We start from the raw sequence: 12,138 nt of genomic DNA, 5'->3' as shown, positions 1-12,138 counted from the left end.
GAATGATTCATAAGTCTTTCACTGTTGCCTTTTTAAATGAGTCCTTTGATGCCATGTCATGAATTAATGATGTTTTGTGATGCACTTTTGTGTTAAAGCTTTGGAAGTCTTACTTTAGCTGCTACTGTATCAATTAAATACTTTTTCCTTTTCTACTGATAAATCTTTAAAGAGTGAGTCAACTTGTTCCTTATTACCCTAAGAGTAGTCAGACCAGAAAAAAAGACTGGCTCAAAATTTTTGAATCAGTCTGTTTCCTTTATATTATCTTCCAGAATAACTTGTTGACCCACAAAACTTGCTTTGCAAAGATTGCCTGTGTTAATTTTCAAAGGTTTATCTGAAATTTTAGTATGCTTTTCTATGATGCTATCTAAAGGTGATGAGAGCTGATAGGTGAGTTAGAGCTTCATAACCCTTCAATGCTTGTATTAGAGCTATAGGACTAGTGATACTTGGTTTGTAGGATTGAATGAAATAGTAATATGTTTATAAAGTATCTAGCACATTGTCTGAAACACAGTAAATGCTAAACATATAGTCATTATTATCATTAGCTTGATTCCATACCTTCTAATAATACTAGAAAAATATTATATTTTTCATGTAGGTCTTTACTGGCATCTTTGCAGCTGAAATGGTTTTAAAACTAATTGCCATGGATCCATATGAGTACTTCCAAGTAGGATGGAATATTTTTGACAGTCTTATTGTGACTTTAAGCTTAGTGGAGCTTTTTCTAGCAGATGTGGAAGGATTGTCAGTTCTACGATCATTCAGACTGGTAAATATAGACCAACCTTACCATTATATTCTACATATAAAGGGGTGTTTCTTTGGTTTTGCATTATTATTATTTAAAACTTTTGGAGGTTTGAATCAAAAGACAAGATTAGGTCTCAATATCTAGTAAAATAAAGCCCATTCAGTAACAAATGCACTTAGAGCTCAAAATCACACAGATATCTTAATTTTAGGATCTTGAAGACATATTCAGTTGTATGCTAGTATAATGGTAGGGCGATGATTTATATCGCAATAAGCTTATGGTTTATAGAATTTCAACCATTATAATATGTTCATTACTTTGTGGATTTGATAAATAAAGATTATACCCTCAAAATTGTTCTCTGATATCAAAAATATTAAAAAGTAAAGACTTTCTAATGCTTTTTTCCTCTAACATGTTAGGCTTTCTCCCTATGTCAGCATGAAAAAAATTATGAAAGTATCAGAAAATAGAATTAAGGATAAATTTTCAATTTAAAGGATATAATATCTGATAGAGGTTCTATAACAATCCTGAACTAAAATTACAGTTCCTTCAAAATTTGTGTGGTAATTATATGGTGGCAAGTATAAAAAAATAACAGGAATATTGAGAGTAGATGAAAATGAAAAGTAGAAATCGTCGATTTTAGCTAGGTAATAATGACAATATTTTAGAACTAAATTTTGGAACAAAATTCAAGATTGGAAACATTGAGAACTTTTTCATAAAAATTAATATTAAGCTTTGTGTTTACTTTTAGCTCCGAGTTTTCAAGTTGGCAAAATCTTGGCCAACACTGAACATGCTGATCAAGATCATTGGTAACTCAGTGGGGGCTCTGGGTAACCTCACCTTGGTGTTGGCCATCATCGTCTTCATTTTTGCCGTGGTCGGCATGCAGCTCTTTGGTAAGAGCTACAAAGAATGTGTCTGTAAGATCAATGAAGACTGCACACTCCCACGCTGGCACATGAATGACTTCTTCCACTCCTTCCTGATTGTGTTCCGAGTGCTGTGTGGAGAGTGGATAGAGACCATGTGGGACTGCATGGAGGTCGCCGGTCAAGCCATGTGCCTTATTGTTTACATGATGGTCATGGTCATTGGAAACCTGGTGGTATGTAATCTGATGTTCATACATTTAAAATTCTCCATAGAAAATTGTTACATGATATGATCAGTTACTTTTATAATTATAGGATTAATTAGATCTAAAACTATTAATTATAATGGAATATTGACTATTTTAATTCAGTGAAGAACAGAAAAGAAAATGAAATATTGTCTACATTTCTGTGCCAGATAAGCTATATTTATATTTTTCACAATATTTATTTTAATGGAAAGTGTTCTATTCTTTCATTTTGATAGTGATGTCATATGAATTACATCTGTGGTTTTCATGTCTCTTAAGTGTTGATTCAAATGTGAAGCTATACTAGTAAATAGAATATGATTAAATTAACAATAACAAAAATGAAGTTATAATGGAACAAGGCAAATGGAAGGACTAGGCCTGCTCTGTTAAAGTCACATATAAGACTAGCACCTATAACAAGTATCAGCAAACAATATGGCCCATGGGCCAAATCCCACACACTGCTTGTTTGTGCATGGCCCTGCAAAACTGAAATGTTTTTTATATTTTTAAATTGTTAAAAAAATATAAAGAAAAATATTTTTTGGCACATGGAAATTATATGAAATTCAAATTTGAGTTTCCATAAGCAAAATTTATTGAAACACGGACATGCTCATTCATTTACATATTGTCTTTGGCTGTTTTACTCTACACAAACAGGTCTGAGTAGTCTCCATAGAGATTCTTTGTCCTACAAAACCTAAATAATTTATTAGCTGGCCGTTTTACAGAAAAAATTTGCCCACCACTGCTCTATAGCATCTCTTTTACAAGTGATATGCTTCTCCATTAGTGTTTTCCTAGCTTGTACGCCTTCACTGTTTGTTTCCTTGTTATACGTACCTCTTGGTAGGAATTTTCAAGCTTAGAGGCAGGAGATAATTGGGATAAGATGCTCTTCAATGACTCAATTCAGTTTTCAAAGCCACCATGTTGGTTTGTTTTAGTTGGTCAACCTAGCATCAGACTCTTCATCAGGTATCCCAGGAGGTTATCTGTGATAACAGCCATTTGGTTAGTACCTTCACTTCCCACTGGCTTAAAAATAAGTTGCTCATTTTTTTTGTCCTTGCAGCCCACATGCCAACTTGAAAGTTGCTAAGAGAGTAGACTTAAATGTTCTCACCACAAAAAAATAATGGTAATTATGAGACGTGATGGAGGTGTTCCCTAATATATAAGGATATCAAATCAACATGTTGTACACTTTAAACTTACACAGTGTTGTATGACAATTATCTCTCAATAAAGCTGGAAAAATGAAATCTAATTACAAATTTGAAGGAAAAAAAGAAATCTATTAACATTTGCATTGATTAGGGAGACTAAAGGGTAAAATGAGCCCTTGGCTTCCCATCAACATTCCTATTAAAACATACACATAAACATACATTTCATAGTGAAATATATTTTTCATTGACAATAAAAACCAAAATGAAAATAACCAATTCAGAATTCCTTAATGATTCATCAAATTGTTTTCTATGCTTTTCTCTTTCCCCTCCCTTTCAGATTCTTCTCTTAAACTAGACATATTAACACAGACATTTTTAACTTGTGCTTTTCTACTTACATTTCTGAGAAATTGTTTTAGGTGTGACCAAAATCAGGGGTGAGTCCCTTTTCCTCAGTTTGGTCTAATTTTGATTGTTTAAATATGAGGTAGATGTTTTTGGCCATGAAGAGACTTAAATGAAAGGTTATTTCAATTATCTTTTTGTTTTTTATGTAAAACACTTCTAAAATATGATTTACATATTTTTAGCCCTCTGTAAGAATTCCTTTTTTTTTTTTTCTTTCCACAATATTCTGTTCACCTGGACCCTTACCTCCAGGAGGAAAAACAGAAATAGTTTGCGCACAAACAGAACTTTGCTTCAAGTAGGAGTTGTCTTGACCTGGAGTTGTCCAGGGCCAAAATGATTGGCAGTGAAGCCACCCAATCATAATGCCATTGTCTCATTTGAATTGGGTTCAATGGGCAGGTCTTTTTCTTTGCTTTAAAAGCTTCATTAAGGGACTTCCCTGGCAGTCCAGTGGTTAGGACTCCATGCTTCCACTGCAGGGGGCGCGGGTTTGATCCCTGGCCAGGGAACTAAGATCCCGCATGCCACACAGCGCAACCAAAAAAAAAAAGCCGCATTAAGTTGCACGTTGGCAAAATTCTCGGACAGAATATTTTATTACAGGAGCTCTGCAAGTGTTATATGTTCCATTTGTTGTAATAAGTGACATTTATCTCCTGGGAAAAGTGAACACAGATCTTGGCTTAAGCTACCTTCAGCACAATAGACACTAGTCACAATTTTCTTGTTCTGCTTGTTTCTCACAGGTAACAGATATCAAAGGTAATGTTAGAAGAGCTATTTAGACCCATAAAAGGGAATTTGGACAAGGGATTCCTGCTGTAGAAAGGAACTTAGGAATGACATCATGGTAATGGTGAGGGAGCATTCTCTTTGCTCCTCATGCTAGCCCTTTAAGGGTATGGCTGACCTCTGCTCCCCAGAGTTCACAGAAGCTCAGACATGGAGAGACTGATGAGGACTCTAGCTTCTCCTCTACACCTATCATATGTTCTTATCTATGGGTGAAGAAGTGCAGGGCTCTTCATTGCTGGTTTGGATTTTGGCCTGTATTTCAGAAAACTGCACTTATTTTCGTTTTTATTTCCTGTCTCCCTTTTTCTCCACACCCTATCCCCACCCTGACATAGGTCCTCAACCTATTTCTTGCTTTATTATTGAGCTCATTTAGTTCAGACAATCTTACAGCAATTGAAGAAGACACTGATGCAAACAACCTCCAGACTGCAGTGGCTAGAATTAAGAAGGGAATAAATTATGTGAAACAAACCTTACGTGAATTTATTCTAAAAGCATTTTCCACAAAGCCAAAGATTTCCAGAGAGATAAGCCGAACAGAAGATCTAAATTTTAAGAAGGAAAACTACATCTCTAACCACACACTTGCTGAAATGAGCAAGGATCACAATTTTCACAAAGAAAAAGATAAAACCAGTGGTTTTGGAAACAGCATGGACAAATACTTGGTGGAAGAAAGTGATTGTCAATCATTTATTCATAATCCCAGCCTCACAGTGACAGTGCCAATTGCACCTGGGGAATCTGATTTGGAAATTATGAATACTGAGGAACTTAGCAGTGATTCAGATAGTGAATACAGCAAAGGGGTAAGATTGTTTTATACACATTTTGTTTCATGTTATTAACTAGTACGAAATGAGTTAAAATTTCAGATTTTTGCTGTCCTAAGTTTATTCTAATATTGCATACTACTGAGTAGTTTGTGTGTATGTGAATTTATACTGTAGCTTCCTGCAGGTTCATATGGTAAGGTTTTACTTACTGGTTCTTCATAACTGATATAATCCATTTAGCGAAATTTGAAAGCACCAGGTATCTTTAAGTCTTCCCTTCCTTTATTCCCTGTTTGTTATCAATCCTAAAGTCATATACCATCTCCTTTCACAGTGTCTGTTGAATCCACAGCTCCTGTTCATCACCTTTGCCTTTGCCCTCTCTACTTCTTGCCGAAACCATTCCACGTGGATTCCCCACTGGTGTCTCTGCCTCCATTTTCCATCTACTCTAATCCACTTGTTTGATTAATTTTACTTAGGTTCAATCCTAATCATACTTCTCCTTTGAAGTATCCTTGATCCGCAATGTAGATTTGAATTGTGGACCATACGTAAAGCCTTCACACCATGGCCCCAGCCAGCTGACCAGCTGTCTCTCCTGGGCTTGCTAGGGCTCCTGCGCCTGAACCAAGCCATTTTTCTTCTGGGCCACATACACTCACAACCTGCATGATTTTGCTTGGGGTTTCCTTCTTCAGTCAAAATCCTAAACATGTACTTCAAGACATAGCCCTCAGCTTCCTCGTGTGTAAAATTATTAGCCCTTACAGCATAGGGTTAGGTGAGGGTTAAATGAATTAACACATGTAGTATGCTTAGAACAGTAATCAGAGCTCAAAAGTGGTAGCTGTTGCATCATTCCTAGTTTCTCTTCAAACAGATATGATCTCATTTTGAACCCCACGCAATTTTATGCCTTCTCCTAGACTTATTATTTAGCCTTGCATCTTAATTTTTTTGAGAAATTATTGTATGCATCAAATGGTACTGTAAACTCATTGAAAACGGGAAACTTTTATTAAAACTTTTTTTGTATCCTCCTTCCCCACACCTGGTTGCATATATTCAAAGCATTATTGAGCTGTATTTTTATTAATATGGAATATAATAATCATAAGTGAGTTTTATCACAAAGCATTTTTTATGGCATCTCTTTAAAGTTTTAAGATATCACTTTAAAATATTTTTCCTTTCTTTAGGTCATATTTGAAAGTGTTTGACAGGTATTTCCCAAACATCTTCTATCTTCTTAACCTTATATTAAGACCTATCCTCCATGAATTTATAGTGGATTTTGGAACAAAGATACACAGCTCTTTGTGTGTGTGTGTGTGTGTTTGTGTGCATGCACACCATACGACCAGTACTAGGTGCAGAGTAAATGCTCAGTACTTACTTATTGAATGAATAGATGATTAAATAAATTATGAATATATATATTTTAAGTAGCCAAAAAAATTATTTCCAAGATCACAAAGTAAGGAATAAAATATTTTATTTTTTATTTGAAAAATCTTTACATGGAAGAAGTAATCCAAAATTCAAAAGATGTGGTTGTTTTGGCTTGAAGGTAGAAAATTAGACTTCACATACCCCGCTCAAGAACAGTAATCTGGGTCTAGTCTCACGTGAAAAGGAAAACTAATTCAATTACCCATTTTTCTGCCTACAAAGATTAGAGTTGTAAAACCCTAACTGCCTGGCAGACTTTCTGAATAAGCTTGAGATTCTGGGTGTTAAAGCACTTTGGTAGCTTGGTTGAGTTTACCAAATATTGCTTTCATCTTAATATTTGGGAGGAATCATTTCTTACCTGGTCGTTTTTTCTTTGCTCAAAGCCTGTGGCTATCCCTACATGGATCTCCTTAGTCGCTGGCAAAAATCATATTCTTAGTCTGTTGAATTATAACATTGTAAAGGGACTATAATAGACCTGCCCCATTTAGCACCTCATTTCCTAACTGAGAAAGCCATTAAGAGGAAGCGACTTTATCTATAGTTATAAAGCTGGTTCAAGGCAGAGCCAAGACAAGAATCCCAGTCTTGTTATTCATAAGTCTACCTTCCTTCTCCTGTATTTATCTATTTCAGGGATAAAACCCACATTCCTATTGGAGTTAATACCCAGTTTGTCTCCCCTGGGATACTGAGCCATGCTTCTGAAGAATTTACATACCCTGTGGTATCCAGAGGAAGTTTGTGATGTCATAGTATCCAGCAGTCTTTTATAATTAATGATTTAGTCTATAAACCATTTGGTTACTGAAATAGACTATTTTAACCATCCATAAAGTTACTCTGCCACCTAGCCCATAAATCCTTCCTAAAAAGCGTGAAATTTAGTGCCCTTAAACTGTGTTATCCAAAGACCGTTTGATGGTAACATTTTAATATTCTTAATTATCATTGGGTTTTTTTATGACATTATAGTCATAACTACATGAGAAAAAATACACTTTTTCTATTTCATATCTGTGGTTTACATGGTATAATATTCAGGAGCTTGAGGCTACCTCATAGGTTGTAATAAGGAATACATAAGCTAGTCTCTTTAAATCATTTAGCACAGTATTTGAGTTGGTAAGCCCTAAAAAAGTGTTAGGTATTGTGTTTGTTACTGAATTCATCATCATTATTAGCCTCTAAAAGTTCAGATTTTAAATTATGGATTTTGAAAGTTTGTCCTTCTTCATAAGACATTTTCCATGGCATATCTCAAAATGTGTCATCTTGAGTACATTCAAACCTACTTGACTATATACTGGACTTGAGAAGTAATGAAATTTCAAGCTCTACAGGAAATTTGTTAGATAATATTAAGCTGTTGCCAACTGTGACACCCTGTGTCTAGAGCCTTTCTCTCCAGTAGCTTGAGATTTAAATGTTCCTAGTTATGACTTGTTGGTTTTATTTTTCAATTTGGACCACTAAAAAAATGCAGATTTCCTTATTCACCTAAAGTGTTTTCTAACGCCCTTCCAGGCTAACCTCCCTGCTCTAATTCCCCTAATCTTCAGCTCTTACTTGAGTTCCCAATTTTTTAACTCCTATGTAACTTTCTTATTTTTCATGCCTCAGATATCTTTGAAATAATGATTCCATGTTCTTGATGAACCTTGCCCAAAGAGGCAAATCATGATTATCCAATGGAAAATAATGCCCAATTGAATATTTGTAAGTTATTTAAGTCTTAAGCACTACCTTGGAGTATGATGAAGAATGCATCCTCTGGAGATAGAATACTTGCCTTAGATCCTGTATTTAATATTTGCTAATAACTCCATGATCTTGAGCAATTTTAAAAAACCTCTGTTTTTTTTCTAGTTTACTTGTATGCAACATAGAATTGTAATAAAAATTGAATGATTTAGATAAACAAGTGCCTGTTGGAAAATAAGTGCCCAATTAACAATTATCATGGGTATGATTAGTAGTCATGTACACACTGTAAGTAGCTATTTGCTACAGGTTAAATTTTAGTGTGTAAAGACAAACATAGGAGCTTGTTACAAACGCCTGTTCTAGTCCATATCCTCCAAACTCTCTCTGCCTAAGTCTGGATGCAACCTCAGAATCCTTACCAGCAGGGTTCCCAGGGGCCACTGTGCTGGATTGAGTTTGCATAGGAAATGAACCTAAATTCATCCCTGGTTTATTTATTTTTCTTTTTTTTTGGCCACGCTGCACGGCATGCGGAACTTCCCCGACCAGGGATTGAACCTGTGCCCCTTGCAGTGGAAGCACGGAGTCTTAACCACTGGACCACCAGGGAAGTCCCATCCCTGGTTTATTTTGATCCAGGTTTCTGAGAAATCATTTTCTTTATTCAGGGGCTGGGGTATTTTCCACTTTTACCTGTTTAAGAATCTGCATTTTGAACAGGGGGAAAGAATATCTTTGACCTTTGACACCTTTCCCTCTTTCCCTTTCCCCATTCAAAAAAACAAATCCACCCTCTCTTTCATGTCCTAGCATCCTTTTTTTCCCATTGTAGCTTATGGAGACTTTCTGTCCTCTTCTAGTGTCGGCTCTCAGATAGGCAGGTTTCCGTGTTCTGATAGACAGTTAGATATACACTCCAGATTGAAGTCAAAATATTTTGTAATCAGACACCTTACCAGCAAATGACCAAAGAGATGAGTTCAAATAAGGTGTTGAGTAAAATATCTTAAAGAGTTTTGAGGCAATAATTGGCAATAGAACATCAGCATTTCTCTGAAGATAGAGTCTGTCTCAGAATCGAGAAAGACATACTGTCATCTCAAGGGGACCCATGAGAGTAAGACTCCTGTCACTGCCTCTCAGAATACACTCTAAACTGATGGCCCCTCTCAGAATCAGCCTCCACCTGAGGCAGCCCTCTAAGCCCTAGGCAAACATTAACACACTGCAGATTTTCACTATTAACAATGAAGTGCTTCATTATTATGAACCTCAAATGAAGCATGAAATGCACCCATTCATTCAATAAATATTTATTGACATCTACTATGCTCCAGGCACTGTGCTAACAGCTGCTTAGAGGAAAAAAAAAAATTTGTTTTTTTTCACCCAGCTGCAGTAATTCAGTGTGATTGGTGTCTGGCTTAACTAAATTCTTAAGAAGTGTAGTTTTTTTCTCTTTTTTAAATCATGCCAAATCTCAAAATTGAAAGTTCTAAAAAACTAAACTAATAAATTTTTTAAAATGGAGAGCTCTTTCTTGGAGAGTTAGAGACCCTTTGTTTTCAGTTATTACAGATTACTTATTTCTTTGCTTTAAAGATAAAAAAAGAGCCATTTTACAGAATTGCGATGTTGAGTTGAAAGTGTATGTAAATTTGGGGGGAACACGTTAAATTTATCCAGTTTACTTCTCCAAATATTTTAAAACATAACAGCCCCGTGTGATTTTGGAGTGGTTAAACTCTGACAGCTTTCAGAGAAGCTACTAGCTGTGAATCTAATACCCCAAATCTTCTTTACTGCTCTTTTGTCAAATGTATCTATTATCAAGCCTGGCTTAAGTGAATTTGCTCCTGTTGTGTACTCAACAGAAAGGAAAACATCCTGTGTAAAATTTTCAGCACAGAAAGATCGCCTATTCATTCTTCCTCCAGTCAAATACAGAAACTTTACTCAGCTTTACTCAGTAGTTCTTTAGTGTTTTGAAACATTGTCTCCAAGTTGTGATGGAGCTAGCTGAGGTCCTTGAAGAAAGGAAATCAATGAAACCTTCAAATTTTACATAATCAAACTTCTCACCTTCAACAGAGTGTCATTTAAAACACTGCAAACACAGTTACACAAAATTTTTATTCTTAAAGGAAGCAAAATCCATTCACTTTGATCATTGTGAGAGAAAAAAATTATGAAGGAATACATGAGTACATGTTCAGTAAACTGTGGCTATTCATTTTTTCAACTCACATTTCCTAAGCACCTGCTTTTTGCCTTATGCCTGCTGGACACTAGAAAGATGTCATCGGTGTACTCATTTCCTCAGTAGATGTAGGCTCAGGGTCTTCTTGCTCTCTGGCACTGTCTTAAGTGATAAAGAGTAAAGCAAGGTCCCTGCCTTTGAGGAGAAACACGTATGGAAATCAGAAGTTATAATTAAACATATAAAAAAGAATTAAAACAGATTTTTAGAAAAAATATTGAAGCAGGATAAAGATATGGTTAATAATCTTGAAAATAAACTGGAATACTTCACAGTGGAGATGGCACTTGAAGCGGATTTTATGGTAAAAAGAGAATTCATCAGGAAAGAGAGAGAATGAAAGAGAGGGAGCGGGAAGAGAGGGGGAGGAAGAGAGGGAGACAGAGACAGAGAGAGACAGAGACACCCTTCTGGTAGGTGTAATGGGCCTAGCATGTGTGGAAGCATCCAGATGCACAAAAGCCCATTAAATACACATGAGGATGGCCTGCTGGGAAGTAGTAAGTGGCAGAGGTAAATTGGAGCCAGATAGTAAATGGCTTGACTTACCATGGGCAACAGATTGAAATAGGTTTCTTTTTATTTAACAGAAAGAGGAAACTTTGTCTTGTTTTGTTATACTTTGTTGTTAGCAAACCTCTACTTTTAAAGAAAGTTTGGTTGGGGGTGTAATAAAGGGGAGAGGATGAAAGGCTATTGCAGCCATCCGAAGCACACTTGATGAGGGCTCAATCTAAGGGAGTGATGGTGGCGTGTGGGATAATGGTAAGACACCGCAAGTTAAAAAATAAGGGCTCAGGGTCTGGATATGTGAGTTGTGATCTGTTTCAAAGGGTATATTCATTTCCTGTGGCTGTCATAACAGAGTATCACAAACTTGGGGCTTTATACAACAGAACTGTATTCTTAGATAGTTCTAGAGGCTGTAAGTCTGAAATGGAGGTGTAGGCAGGGCCATGCTCTCTGCAGGCTCTAGGGAGGATCCTACCTCGCTTTTTCCTAGCTTCTGGTGGTGGTACTTCATCCTTGGCCTCCCATGTGTAGCAGCTGCATCACTCTGATCTTCGCTTCTGTTGTCACATGGAGTTCTCCCTATCTGTCTCTGTCTTTTCATTTTATAAAGACACTAATTATGTTAGATTAGGGCCCACCCTAGTGAATTCCTCTCAATTTGACTACATCTGCAAAGACCCTATTTCCACATAAGGTCATATTCAGAGGTACCAGGCATTAGGACTTCAACATTTCTTTTTTGGGAGATACAAATTAACTCATAATCAAAAGTTTTGGCTTAGACGACTGGATGGATATTGATGCTATTAAAAATATACGGGGTGGGGGGAGGGAAGAAAACTTGGGGGGTAAGATAGAGACAGAGTTTAATTTGGGGACATCTTAATTGTGAGCTATGTGCAGGATAGCTAAGTGATGGTGAACAGTAGGTAATTGGAGGTTTTAAGAAGATAAGTCAGAGTTGTAGGCAGGTTGGAATTTTGTATGTTAATTTTGAGGTCAGGTTCCCTGGGAAACCAACTCTGAGTAGTGTTCTCAGGTTCAGCACCTAACACCTGTAAGAAGCGAGGGAAGCGAGATGATTGCACAGAGGGAGAAGCTGAAATGCTCTGCAGTTGCAGCAGAGG

At 36.4% G+C, this 12,138-nt stretch overlaps 1 protein-coding gene across 4 annotated transcripts in view; it reads left to right on the top strand.

Moving 5' to 3' along the window:
- SCN9A (sodium voltage-gated channel alpha subunit 9) overlaps window positions 1-12,138 on the top strand; it is an 84,574-nt gene that overhangs the window by 28,470 nt on the left and 43,966 nt on the right. For all 4 annotated transcript variants that reach the window (XM_061201224.1, XM_061201211.1, XM_061201219.1 and 1 more), the window contains exons 14-16: window positions 611-784; window positions 1,533-1,889; window positions 4,630-5,106. In XM_061201224.1, the coding sequence (XP_061057207.1) occupies window positions 611-784; window positions 1,533-1,889; window positions 4,630-5,106 (1,008 nt within the window). The remainder of the gene's footprint in view (window positions 1-610; window positions 785-1,532; window positions 1,890-4,629; window positions 5,107-12,138) is intronic.

This window comes from Eubalaena glacialis, chromosome 1 (genome assembly GCF_028564815.1).
Source record: "Eubalaena glacialis isolate mEubGla1 chromosome 1, mEubGla1.1.hap2.+ XY, whole genome shotgun sequence".
Taxonomy (NCBI): domain Eukaryota; kingdom Metazoa; phylum Chordata; class Mammalia; order Artiodactyla; family Balaenidae; genus Eubalaena; species Eubalaena glacialis.
This window is presented reverse-complemented; position numbering and strand designations above follow the sequence as displayed.